A 14,165-nucleotide genomic window follows, 5' to 3' on the forward strand; every position below is an offset into this window, starting at 1 on the left:
AATGTTGCCATGTGTGTACACATTTCTGTGTGAACATGCGTTCTCAGTTCTTCTGGGGATCTACCCAGGAGTGGAATTTCTGGGTCATATGATAACTCCATAATTAACTTTTTAAGGAACTGCCAAACTGTTTTCCAAGTCATTGGAGATTTTTAAAACGGAGCAAAACAGACTCGGGTTCTATTTTAACGTCATACGCTCTAGGACTGTATTTTCTTTCGAGAGTAGGTATTTCTGCTTCTCTTAGGTTTTCCTAGTTCAGGGCATCACAGCCCACAGCAGTGAAACCTATCCGGTTCTTTTAAATCCTATCGTTGTCAGAAAGGAATCTGTACCCAGTAGCAGAACGTGGCAGAAAAGAAGTGGTGTTGGGGTATTCTCTCTCTCCTTCTATGATGTATTGTAGAGAAAGAGTTTTTCTTTTTTAAAGAGAACCCTTGATTAAATTATAGGCTATTATTAGGGAGTTTATTGTACTTATAAACTGTACTTGGATTCCCTGTAATTTGTTATAATTAATGCAGGAGTTCAAGAGCAGAAAGCAAGGATCAGGTTGTGGCATGCTTCTCTGTTTTGCAACACCTTGCTATCATTGGCCTTTTTTCACTAGTAGTTAAGGTCTGTGTGTGTTTGTGTGCATTTAAACAAACATTATCCTTTTTAGGAAAGAATTGCAATCCTTTGACTCACTGAAACTTTAAGGAGTCTCGATAAGAAGTTAGGCGTCTGTGGCAAAATAGGGTATCGATCGATGACCATTGAAAACTTCTGGAATTGAATTTTTGCCGAGGCAGTCTTTGTGTGTGTGTGTGTGTGTGTGTGTGTGTGTGAGCGTATGCACGTGTTTTGTTTGTACTTTCACGCATGCACATGTGTTGGCTTGTGGTGTGAAAAGGCTAGGAGAAGAACTTTCCCTTTTAAGGTTATCTTTGTTGAGCTATAGTTTCAGCCTCCCTCCCCCTCCCCGCCCCCGTTGGGTTATTTCAACTTTGCACAGTTTCAGGAGTGTTGGCTTTGTAGTCTGCTTGACAATGCAGAGTTTTAATTGACTGTCAACTTGAACGTTCATTAAGTATAAAAGCTTTCAGATAGTGCATGGGTCAGGTGGCAAACACATTATTATACTCGAATAATCATCAACTGAAATCTTCTCAGGGGTTCTGAGGATAGAGGGACAGAGGGAGGGAGGCATTCAGGTTTATCTGGTTGCAGGCCTGGGTATGTCCTGTTTATCTGGTCTGGGCAGACAGAGAACAGGGTGGGCCACCCTGCCCATTATCTGGATTTACGGTGGTGAACACCCTTTGGAATGGTTGGAATGTGCTTTTTCTCTCCTGTTGGTATCTCTGTCGATCTCTGTTAAAATGATGTTCCTTTGCTGTTCTGTACCCCAGAGTTTTAGGACAGCCTGTCCTCCATCCCCTCGTTCTTGTCTTTTATAGTAGAGAAACTCAAACATTTATTTCTTACTAGCCCAGTATAACGTCAGCCAGAAAGCAGTGGTAGTGCTTTGGTACACCCTGCACTGTCCTGGGGGAGCTGGGTTCCAGTACATTCTAGCAAGATTCTTCTGTTGTGGTTGATTGTGAGGGAAGTTTTCTAGTGAGGGAACCCTTTCCTTCGTAATGACAAACAACCCATCTTTCTCTTGCCCTCCCACTCGAGTCGCTGATGGAAGCCTTTGCCGACTGAGGCATGTAAGGATGGCATTGACATGCTTCCCTCTCTGAGTCGTCACATCGGTGCCAACCATGCACATGGGAAGAGAGAAGCTGGGTTGACTGACCTTGACCTGTAGAGAAGGGAGAGGCAGACAGGAGCTGCCTGATAATAACAGTGGTATGGCAGGTCGATAGTTACAGCTTACGGAATGCTTTCACTAACCTATTTTTAACCATGGGAAAGCATTTTCTTTCTCAGATCTCCTTGGGCAGTGGGGGTGAAAGGAGTAATGCATGGGTGATATGTGCCAATCGTCCGCTCATCAGGTGTTATTAAGTCAGCCAGCGACAGAATGAAGTCTAGGTCACTTCTTGATGATCCGTAACTTAGAAGTACCTCGATTCAGCTCCAGAGTCCGTAGGGACTGCTTGTGACACTGAGGATGAACTGCAGTTTACTTTTAAAATAAAATCTGCATTTGGATATACATGCATCTAAAGGCCATTTGTATCCATTTCTGGCTAGAGCCTCTCCTAGGTGGGAGTCTCCCATCAGAGATGCTGCTCGGCTCGATTTTGCTTTGCCCCTCTCTGCAGTCTTCTGTTGTCATTAGAATACATAGCTTGGTCTTCTTTCCCTCCGCCTACCTCCAGAGGAGGGAAGTGAAATTTCCCAGAGGCTGCTGGTGGGACAAAAAACCAGATCCGAATCACCTTGCAACTGTCCTGTCCTACGTTTTGACAGAAAAGCTCCTCCTGTCGGTTCTGCCTCACGTGCTTGGCACGCACACTCGGATGGGGCGGAAGGCAGCTTGGTGATCGAAGCCTTTCCTCAGAGGCAGTGGCATCCTAAACATCGCCAGGTAGTGGTATTTTTATTTTTCGTTTTGATTTTCAGACCTCAGTGGAACCGATGACTTCCCGCAAGGGCTGGGAATCAGCTCCCACTCTCACTGCTTGGGTGGCTGCCTGCCCTGCAGAGGGAGAGTGAGCTCTGGTCTGGCTGGCCCTGCCTCCAAGAGCAGTGTGACCTTGGGCAAGTCATTCTTCTCCCTCCACATAGTTTCCTTCTCTAAAAACAAAAGGGTAGGACTTGAATTTTTGCAATCTTCCCCTTGTCAAATAGCTTAGGCTAAATCATGCCATGACGACATATGACCCACAGATCTCTGTGGGTGGTCCTTCTTGGACACTGCAGGTCCCAGGGCAAAGGGAAACATGGCTCGGAAGGCTTCTGCACCTGGGTGGCACATGTCACCCCCACCCCCATTCCCTGGACCCCAAAGCCTAATTGCAGAGTCGATGAGGTAGGTGGGCAGGAATGACCCTCGTGGACAGAGAGGAGGCTTTATGGAGAGCAAACATTTGGAGCAGTCATAATGGCCACCCCTTCTCCTGTCTCCACCATCCTGTGATTTATGCTGAAAACGTTGAGCCCTTGAATAGACCGTGACCAAAATCAGCTCTTAAGGCTTTTATACTTTCGTGGCTGTTCTCTGTTGGAGACACTTCAGTTGAACTGGACTTGGAATGAATATTTCACTTGTGGGAGGGGTGGGAGAAATATTTTAAAAGCAACACGTACTCGTCCTCTGCGTTCCTCTCGCCTTATTTGTGGTTCTGTGGTAGTACAGCCCATACTTTTCAGAACACCACATGGAGTTTCTCAATCTGAGTAGTAGTAACAGACCTGCAAATAGAGCCGAGCTGCATACGTGCTCAGATAAATTCCCCCTATGTAAATGGAAAAGAGAGTTTGAAGATCTGAGCAGTGTATCTGTAAATGTTGAGGATAATGTTACAGGGTATAGTTTTGAAAGAGTTCTTTGATAGGACTGTCAGAAGTACTGAATGCTCTATTGATTTGGCCTGGTGTATGGCATTTTTTAAAACTTCCTTTTCAGAATCTTAGGGGAAGGAGGGAACATGGAAAAGTCATTTATTTTCTTGAGATTGGATGGAAATATTCCAGACAGAGGAGACATCCCAAGACTGGTTCGTATTATCTGTCAGTTTCCAGTTGTAATATTTAATAGCACTGACTATCAGGAAGCTTTTCTGTTTCCCCTAGAGAAACCTGAATGTTAATCTCTATGGATTAAAAACAAAACAAAGCAAAGCAAAAAACTTTGAAAATAGGAATTTTACCTTTACTCAACAAGCATAGTTACATTCACCAGTTCATAGAGGGAGAGCAGAATCCCAACCTAAAACCATTCTTTGGACCCCAGCAGTCAGATGGACTGTTTCCAGGTCTTTGAATATGAAAAATGTTAAAAAGTTTTCCTTGTGAGCTTGGGTTTTCAAAGAGGATCCGTTTGGAAAGTTGGCAAATACTTACTTTCCTGGCACGAGGATTGGTGTGTGTGTGTGTGTGTGTTTTTCCCCTCCACCCAAAGCTATGACAGGGTGGAGTATACTTCCGTGAAATTGCATGTTTCCAAAATAGGATTCACTGTTACATTTTACCGCCGTTAGAATTGAATCTCTAATCAGAAATAAGCAAAAACCAAACATTCTAGAAATAGAATTTCAGCTCATATTCTCTAATTTAGTCTTCATATAGAATAGAATTATTATACTTTACAAAAGTGCCTTTGGAGCAAAAACAGTTTCCAAAGTGGTCCAGATTTCATTCTCATTTCTGTGATCTCCCATCGTAATCTCCACAGTCTCACGTGGTAATAGCAGCATATCATTAAACTGTTCAGATTCTCTCGTAGTCTGGATGGCTTCCAGGAAAGAGCTCGGCTTTCTTCAGCTCCTCGGTTTTGTATCCCAGTACAAGCCTATGTCTAACCTGAATGACCAAGAGTCATGCTGGTGTTCCTTGCTAGTGGATTAGGACACACCGTTGCCTAGAATGGCATGGATCTGTTCTAAAACTCCCTCATGTGTGAGAGAAGTATAGCTGTAGATGAAATTGGAATCAGCAGGATAAGAAAACTGTACCTATTGTTTTGCTGGATCCCGAGGATTATATTCCCAGAGGTATCAGCTGATCAAAGGCTCTAACCATGGCAGATAATGTTAGGGTAACACCTTTTAAAATGTTTTACTCTTTGGTTCTTAAAAATTGAGCCCTTAATAGCGCACTGGAGAGAGGGCCATGACCTCAGTAGTTCAAGAGAGAATGAGCATCCCCACAAGGGAGACTGTTGTAAACCTCTCCAGGATGTCCCTCAGTATGGAACCAGCTTCGCATACAGGAAGTGCTTAATAAGTGTGAATATCCATGTTTCTCCTGGGCTTGGAGAGCAGAAAATAAGTCAAAACTGCTCAAGATGGGGCACCTGGCTGGCTCAGTTGGTTACGCATCCAGCTCTTGATTTTGGCTCAGGTGACAATCTCAGGGTGGTGGGATCACCTGGCTCCCCGCTCAGTGGGGAGTCTGCATGTGGATTCTCTCTCTCTCCCTCTGCCCCTCCCCCTTTCTCTAAAGTAAATAAATCAATCTTTAAAAAAACCACTCAAGATGGCAAGGAGTGGACAGCATGTAGAAGAGATTTGACTGTGTAGGATTAAGAGCAGTGGGTGAACTTTACCACTTTTTCCTACGTTGAAATTTGGTGTTCTGGTTTGTTTGTTTTTCCTTTTCGAGACTCCCGTTTGCACCTTTCTTCAGTAAACTTAAGATTCCTTCCTATCCTGAAATTCTGGGGTTTTGTTGTTGTCATTGTTCTTTGGTTAGCAATAAGATGAAGTAACACTTCCTCATTATTCTTTTCTTCTTCTTCTCCCACTTTCAGAAGTATGGTCTTGAGACTCTAAGTGGCTCCTCTTCAACGATCTTTCTGCTTTCACAGTGAACTCTTGACATTTAAAAGATCTTTTGCTGACTTAGGACCCCCTTCCTTGCCTCAGTTTCCAGAAGGAGGTGTTCTCTCTAAGAACCCGCTAGGTTAGAGGCATAAAAGACCGTCCATAAAAATCTCATGGGCAGTTCCCAGTCTCTTGAAGGGAAAGTGACCAACCTTACCCGCATGAGTGGAGCTTTTACTGTTTCCTTGAAAACTGGCCCAGAGGCACAAGACAGGTGCCAGGGGAAAACCAAGAACCAGGCTGGGCAACAAGGAAAGAACATGGCCGATGGTTCTGAAGAAGAACTTTGAGGGAAGGGAACACAAACAGGAATCGTGCTGTGCTACATGGAAAGGGAAGTAAGCTTCCGAAGCCCATGTTTTCCCTCCTACTTCAGGTTTTACTGAGTTTTCTCCCAGGGGGTAAACCAATAGTGTGCATCAGACTATACTTTTAGACAAATCTGTTACTTAAGGAAGGCTGTAAAAGCTGAGCTTTGCTCCTGATTGATGGGGCACACGGTCCTTGAAGCAAAGGCGCTAACGTAAGCCATTGCTGTTGGAGCTCTTGGAGCTCCAAATAAAACTATGGAACCTGAGAGCCTTAACACTTACCATGTGCCCAACTTGCTCTCTTTCCCCCCTTAGAATGGGAGAAAAGCAGGCCAACAGCAGGCAGCTGTATTATGGGAGTGCATGGGGCTACACTTCTGTAGCGTTAATGCACCTTGGGTGAAACGTTTGAAAACGTTGAGCTTGAATACACCTGAGCCTGGGGACTTAACTTTAGTGAACAGGTGGTAAAAGGGAACCAGAAGATAGCATGAGGCATATTTTTAACTCTAGCAAACCAGATTTCTTGAATTTTTGCTATTCTGATCTACTCTTGGTGTTTCTTTAAATTCATACACAATTATTACTTCAAAATGTTTTCATTTACTCTGATTCTCTGCTGTGACTAATGAAGAGACAGGTTATGACTTCCAATTTTCCTTCCGTGGCAGATGATCGTCCAACAGTCCCCGCCCCCGCCCCGCCCCCACTGGCAGCGCCTTCAATTTCACAGGGTTTTTAAAAGTACCCTGCCTAGAATTTCCTCCCTATTGTCTGTGCACTTTCAGAAACAGCAGCACTGCTCCTTCATTACCAGCAAAAGACTTTTAACCACATGTTCTTGTATATAAGGATTTAGAATCCATGATGCCCCTGACCAGCTAAGGATAGAATAACTAGGTGAAATGGAGCCATGTCTGCTGATCTCCGAGCACGGAGTGGGCACAGACCTTTTCTACACATACCAGGGACTTGTCTCTGAAAATCAGCACAGATACTTATCGTATACATTATTTGATTTCATCAAATGATACGGACAGGAAGTAGAGTTACTGATTCAGTAGTGGAGCCTATAAAATGATTATGGATAATTTAAGGTGAAAGGTAGGGTAGGAATAGGAAGAACATGTTGTTTTTCTGTTACATACTAAGTTTTACTAAAACGGATTTTTAAATAACTCAGCGTTGGTCCTTCTGATTGGAGTATAGGTTTTTCCCACCAGGGACTGACATGGTTGTCTGTACCTCTGTCCAGTAGACCCAAGAGGAGAAAGGAAGCAGAGACTCTGTGGAGGGGACAGAGGGCCTGAGTCCTTCCCTCAAATAGGCATCGGCTTGCTGTGTAGTGATATCCATGGTATCAAGGTGGAGATGACAGTAATGAGCTCTCAGCGCTGATTGCCCCTCTCTAAAATTTAGAGTTGAGCTTTGGATCACTCTTGAGCTCTCTGGATTGCCGTGTCCCACTTTAGAAACCGTAGAGCGTTCCGGTTACCAAGAGCAGAAAGGTTGTTAGCATTTGCCAATAATTAATGCCAGGAAAAGTCTGTTCTAGAGGGGACTGTGTTTTAAGAGTCTGGTCAAGGGAAGGAGAGTCCTAAGAAGATAGGTTTAGGGTGAGGAGATTTCTAAATGTTCCGGTAATTCTAAGAGTCCAGCTTTATTGGCAAGGAGACGATGCACTGCGCTGGCTTCTGAGGACAGGGGTCCGCCACGAGGCTGGATGTTACCCATGGGCACGTGGATTTTTGCGAGTCACAGACCTGAAGGGTGGTGAGCCTTGCTCTGAAAAGCTTTGTCCTATCCACTAGCAGAATGCCAGATTTCTTGGCCTGTAGGTGATTCACCCCACCAACCTGTTGAGTTTAAAAAATGGCGCCGTTTCCAGAGTTGTTCTAAGGACGCACCACTTTCGGATGGTTCGGCAGCTGTGTTGCCGTCGGTGTCCTGGCATTTCCCTTCTCGGTCTCTGTTATGAAGAACGGGTCCTTATCAAGTATTTCATTCTGCTGACCTACACTGGGACGATTTGATGCGAATGCTCTCACACTGAGAATGCACGAAGATAAACACAGGCAGAGGGCACGTTCCATCTTGGATGGAGCTGACCTTTCTGGGCATCACCTGCGTGTCCTGCTGTGTACAGACTTTTACATCTCGAGATATTGGTCTTGTGGGAACATATTCCAGGTATGTGTTTTTAATCTTATTTGTTCCTCTGTTCCCATGAACAGATACCAGTATTACCTGCAAGTCAAAAAGGACGTGCTTGAAGGGCGGTTGCGGTGTCCGTTGGAACAGGTGATCCGGCTGGCCGGCTTGGCTGTGCAAGGTAAGGAGTGCGATGGGCGCCCCGTGAAATCCCATTTTCTCTTCGACTGCGGTGCTGCTGGCCTCTCAGAGGGAAAAAACGGAATTTTCTTAAATGATCCCTTAGTAACTCTCACTTTTCATTCCAAGATACTTGAAAAATGCAGAAGTGGAAAAAAAAAAATAAAGCAGAAATAGTGATTTTTTTTTTTTTTTTGGTGGCAGGCTGGTGGCTTTCTCAAAGCTGTTTGCAAATTGTTCATGTTTGTATAATTTTAGTTTTATTTGAAGAAACAGCAGCTTTCATCCTGCCTTTAATTAAAGCTACGTTCAAGGTTTGTGGAACATTTTCTCAAAATTATTCCACTGCCCAGTGTGGTCATACTTTGTGGCTTCGTGTTATGACTCTTTGACTTTCCCATCAGTTTCCAGTGTGGTAGCTTTAAACATTGTCGTATAATTTATTTTCACACAGTTATTGCATTATTTTTTAAGATTTTTATTTATTTACTTGAGAGGGAGAGAGAACAAGTGGAGGGGAGGGCCAGAGGGAAAGGGAGAAGCAGGCTCCCCACTGAGCAGGGAACCTAATTCGGGGCTCCATCCCAGGACCCTGAGATCATGACCTGAGCCAAAGGCAGACGCTTAACCGACTGAGCCACCCAGGCACCCCTATTCTTACACAGTTAAAGAGAGAAATTTAAAATGCACAATTGTAGGGGCATTGAGGTGGCTCAGTTGGTTAAGCATCTGACTCTTGATCTCAGCTCAGATCTTGATCTCAGGGTCATGAGTTCAAGCCCCGTGTTGGGCTCCACGCTGGGCATGGAGCCTACTTAAAAAAAAATAAAATAAAATGCACGATTGTAATATGAAGCAACAAACCCATAGGGGAGTACATTTACCTTGCAGTCTGTTCTATTTAGATTTATCAGGCAGCTATTTTTTTAATCTTTCTCACTTGTTATATATATTTTTGCATAATTTTACGTAACATACATGATTTTTACATAGATTTATACATTACACTTTATTGAGTGGTGGCTTAGTTGCCTTTCGTCAGTATTGAAAAGAAGATCAAAATGTAATTTTTTAAAAGAAATGTGTCTCTTTCAGTCATTCTTTTCCTTAAAATCAGTTCCCATCCAAATGGAATGCCAGCTGCTGAGTCCTTGCTGTGTGGACTGTTGTTGCAGAAGCTGTGATCTGAACCTTCCATCCCAAACTCTGAACCGAGGTTGAACCGTTTGGGTTCTGGAATGTCTGAAGAGGCAGCCTTCCCTTGATCTCTTTCATCCTGGGGTATTAGCAGTTTAGCAATTTTTGTTGGACGTATGATTCCTAATAGTTAGCTGCTTTTGTTACCTTGTGGATGAAAATACACAAAATATGTTGGATCCCGTCTGTCCACTTAAAGACGGGAAGGGGAAGAAACAGTGCCCAGAATGATTAATAGAACAGAAAAATCATCAAAATAACAAAGACACCTTTAATAGGAAAAAGAGAGAGAAGATCTATGTCCCTCATCTGCAAATTAGATCTTTCTCTATTCAAACAGCTTTCTCTTCTGTTCACTTTATTACTCTCTTTACCCCGTCACTCTTCAGTCATGGGGTTTATTACAGAAATCCTGGATATTGGAAGACCCTGGCAATAGCTTTCAGGCTGAAGGAAGTTGGTGAACTCAGCCTGGCTTCCCTTTACACTGGGTCCTTGAAGCTAGCCATTCAATCTGAGGGAAACCCCCCCAGCTATAATATTTGTAAAATAAATTTCCCAAGAACCCTTATTGGGCAGTTAGACCCAGCAACAGAGTTGTAAGTTGTGATAAAGTATGATAACTGATGAGTAAACCTGAAATGAGGCTGAGCACGTGATCTCCGCTGTCTCGAATGCCTCCTCTAATTGATCATTCCTCATGCAATGAGGTGGTAGGTACGTCCTTGTCTTTTCAGCAACGTCTGTTCGCGAGCCTTCTGTGTGGACTCCTGCATTCTGTATCTCCTGTTAGATGCCAGATTTTTTACATGAAATTAAATTTGTATGCTGTTTTGATTTTTTTCTTCTTGAGAGCACATGGGATGAGAAGCAAGACATTTATAGATCGACGATATGGACTCGCTGTGTTTTTTGCCTGTGCTCAGACATACCATCGTGAGATGAAAACAGGACAAAACAGAATTTCTGGCATCTTGCAATATGGGAACTTGTTTGGGAGGTGTAAAAATTTGCAAGGTTGCTTGCCAAGGGTGATTTACAGTGGGAATTTCCAGCTGCAAATATATGAAAAGATACAGATGGGTTTGGCTCTTCGGTTCTCTTAATTAATCTTGAGTTAAAAAGTCCCCTTGGCAGATATTCTTAAGATATGTGTTGGTGCATATTTAACAAAAACTTAAGTATAGGTTTGTTTTAGATTTTTAAAATAGCTTAGGGATTGCTTTCAAATTTCCCCGTTCCCCCCCCCCCAGAAAATTGTGTAACAGCGCGTACGTGCTGATATTTACAGCATTGCTAAGTAAAAGTGGTAACGCTATCAAACGCATCGTGGCACTGTTTTCATTTACTAGTGCAGAAATAAGATGAAGTGGGGAAAATAAATATGGCGGTAATTTTACTCTCATTTTATTCCATCTTTAATTTCACACAATAAATACTACCCTCCCCCTTTTTCTTGTCAGCTGATTTTGGAGACTACAATCAGTTTGATTCTCAAGATTTCCTCAGAGAATATGTGCTATTTCCTATGGTAAGTGTAAGTTCCTTTTTTCCTAATTAATTTTCTACCTTCTTTGGGTGTTTAATTCTTTCCTTTGAAAATCTCAGAGGATTTTCCACACATGTATTCCCTGGGGAGGCAAGTCCATGCATTTATAAAGTAGGAACACATTTTATAAAAACACTGGAAAAGTTAACGTGCCTCTTCCCACCTCCTCAAGATGCTTCCCTCTCCCCGGACACCCCCCACCCCCCNCCACCCCCAGTCCTCAGTTCCACTACTTTCCAGAGCCGTGGTGCTCTTCCTTTCTGAGCACATCAGGCTTGCTCCTATCCTAGAGCCTTCGTCTTGGCTTTCCTCTACCTTCAGTGCTCTGCCCCAGATCGTTCTATGACTTGACATTGAGATCTTGATTCAAATATCATCTCAGAGAGGCCTTCCTTTTCTTTAACCCCCTCTATGATAGACTCCAGCCATCAACCACTTCCTGCTAAATCACCTTTTATGTGCATATATGCCAGAGCTCTTTCAGTAACTAAACGTGTTCAGTACGGATTGACTGTCAGCTAGAATGTCAGCTCTAGGGTCCTTAAGCAGGGACCCTCTCTGTCTTGTCCCTGTTGTCTGGCATGTAGTCTGTCCGCATAAAAATTCACTGAATGAGTCAGTGAAGTCATATGTCCAATCTTGGGTTAAATTAGGAATGAGGCTAGGTTTTAATCCCTGGGGAGTGTGTGTGGGGGGGTAGCTTTGGGGTAAATGAGAAGAGTTATGAGGAGGGATTAAAATGTTTGAAAATCTGTACCCGCTTCAATATCCTGGCTCTGATTTTAGAAATCCTGATCATTCACCACTCATTTTTTTTTTTTTAATCGACTGTTTTGCCCAAAGCACGAACCTGGGTAACTGACTCTAAGGGGATAAAGTTATATAAGAAACAGTGCCTGTTCTCAGGGAAGCCACAGAGTAGTTGAGTAAATAGGAAGTTTGCAAAATCAGAATGCAAAGCCAAATGTAATGAAGTGCAGTCAGGATTTTATGTGGGGAGAGGTTACATCTGCTTGGGGGTTTGGGAAGGTTTAAAGACTGATGGTGTGTGAGTTGCAGCCCAAAGGATGGGCAGGATTGCAGCAGGCAGACAGGTAGGGAGCAAGGAATGATCTAGATGGAGAGAGAGAGAGCAGGGGCAGGGTGGCATGAGCGATTGCCAGAGAGTCAGTGGTGAGTCTGACTGTCGAGCGGAAGTGGCAGCAGATGAGATGAGACCTCTCAGGACAGAGAACACCTGGGCTCTGTGGGTGGATTTGCAGACCCCACACTTGGAGAACTGCTGGATCAGAGCAGTAAGACCATTCGGGAAAGCAGGTCAGATGAGAATCTGCGTGGTGCTCTTGGCAAAGCGATAATATAGGTGTTATGAGTGACAGTAAAAACAAGAAAGCGATGCAAGAGATATTTTGGAAATAAAATGGGCAAAACTTGGCATCCAGTGGGCTGTGGCATACGCGAGCAAGTAGAGTGTCTGGTGACAGGTTCACGTTTTGAAAGCCTAGGAGAAGTGAGGCTACGGTTATCATTCCCTATCAGGGTGTGCAGTGAACTTCAATGCTGCAGGCTTACCTCCTTCTTGTTGGTTGGGAAATACTGTAAGATCTCTGCTTTTCATAATAACTCTATCCTTCCTCTTCTTCCCTCCAAGAAAACAGCAGTATTATCTGATTGGTCTGTTGTTTTTCTTGCCTTGTTAATTCTACCCAGCAAATCAACCTGCATTCAAAGAGATCAGCATATTACTTAGCAGAGAAGTTCTGCTAAGGGTTTGGTGTCAACAGGCTTGAATCAGAGGGTCTCAGAGGCTCACCTCAAGCATTGGAGGTTTCTCAGTGTGCTTGGTGGGAGGAAAATGAAGCTCATACCTTAGAAGTTTAGAAAGTGTGCATTTTTACATCAATGGAGACAATGAATTGGGTTGGTGATTTTCCACGTTTTTTCCCCCTTTCTCTCCTTAAAGGTCTTAATCACATAGCCTTTAGGCAGAGTCCAGGCTTGGGTGCCATTTACAACATTTATGAGTTTATAGATGTTACAGTGCTCTCACAGGTCCAAGTGCTATCTGTGAAGGCTAGAAGGAGTTATTTTGTATGTCATAGCTTTTTCAGAATAAGACTGTTGTCTCCATTGGGCTCTGAGCAAATCAGATACTTGAATGGCATAGACCTTGTTAAATCTCACTATGGACAAATATGGATGTGTTATTCTTGGATCTAAAACTTCCCTCTTCGGGGGGGCGCCTGGATGGCTCAGTCGGTTGAGTGGCTGACTCTTGATTTCGGCTCAGGTCATGATCTTGGGGTCTTGGGATCGAGCCCCGCTCAGTGGGGAGTCTGCTTGAGGATTCTCTTCCTCCCCCTCTGCCCTCTCCCCACATGTTTGCACGTGCTCTCTGTCTCTCTCTCAAATAAGTCTTTAAAAAAATAATAAAAATAGAACTTCCCTCTTCAGGACAGCAGCTTCTTACACTGACAGGTGGCTATTTACATTTAAATTTAAGTTAATTAAAGTTAAAAAATTCAGTTCCTCAGTTGCATTAGCTACATGGAAAAAACTCTCAGTAGCCACGTGTGGCTAGTGGCTACTGTACTGGAAAGCTCAGATACAGAACATTTCCATCATTGCAGAAAGTCCTGTTGGACAGCACTGATATCAGCATGTGTATCTGTGTCATGAATGTTCCTAGGCTTCTGCCGTGTCATTCCACCCCATGTTGTAACCTGGATACACTGGGGCCTGTGGTCAGGTGGTTCAGGCTCCAGGAGCCAAGCATTCTGTGCCCATGTCCTGGCGGTGCCACCTAACAGCTGTGCGACCTCGGGCCATTATTTAATTCCATTTATTTTAAAACTTAATTATTTAACCATAATGTCCATTTTTTCATCTAAAAATGGGGATAGCAAGCCTACTCCAATTGTGAGGGCAAAAGAAGAGGGTGCATGTGACGTAACTGGGCGCATGGTAAACACTCAGTAAGTGTTTATTGGTTAGTTGTCCTGGTCCTTGCCACCACCATCATCTTATTATTAGCATGACTGTCCCGGCTGTTATGCAAGCACAAGGATGCCCAGGACTGTGCTTTTCAGGCAACAGTACTGCATGCATTTTGAAGTGTAAGCAGAGGACAGGCAGAAGGTACAAACGATCATTAACCAGCTCTGCATGATTGGAAACTCCAGTTCGATCATGTGAAACATACACGTTGCTTATGGAGCTCAGTTCAGTGAGCATTTCTGGATCACTTCCTGTGTATAAGCTGACATTGTGTAAGAGCCCTGGGTTGGGTCCGGC

At 43.7% G+C, this 14,165-nt stretch overlaps 1 protein-coding gene across 2 annotated transcripts in view; it reads left to right on the forward strand.

Annotated features, from left to right (window-relative positions):
- The window catches only part of PTPN14 (protein tyrosine phosphatase non-receptor type 14), a 170,671-nt gene that overhangs the window by 109,918 nt on the left and 46,588 nt on the right, over positions 1–14,165 (forward strand). For both annotated transcript variants that reach the window (XM_034666854.1, XM_034666855.1), the window contains exons 4-5: positions 8,029–8,126; positions 10,786–10,853. In XM_034666854.1, coding sequence (XP_034522745.1) covers positions 8,029–8,126; positions 10,786–10,853 — 166 coding nt within the window. The remainder of the gene's footprint in view (positions 1–8,028; positions 8,127–10,785; positions 10,854–14,165) is intronic.

Source organism: Ailuropoda melanoleuca, chromosome 8 (genome assembly GCF_002007445.2).
Source record: "Ailuropoda melanoleuca isolate Jingjing chromosome 8, ASM200744v2, whole genome shotgun sequence".
In the NCBI taxonomy this organism is placed as follows: domain Eukaryota; kingdom Metazoa; phylum Chordata; class Mammalia; order Carnivora; family Ursidae; genus Ailuropoda; species Ailuropoda melanoleuca.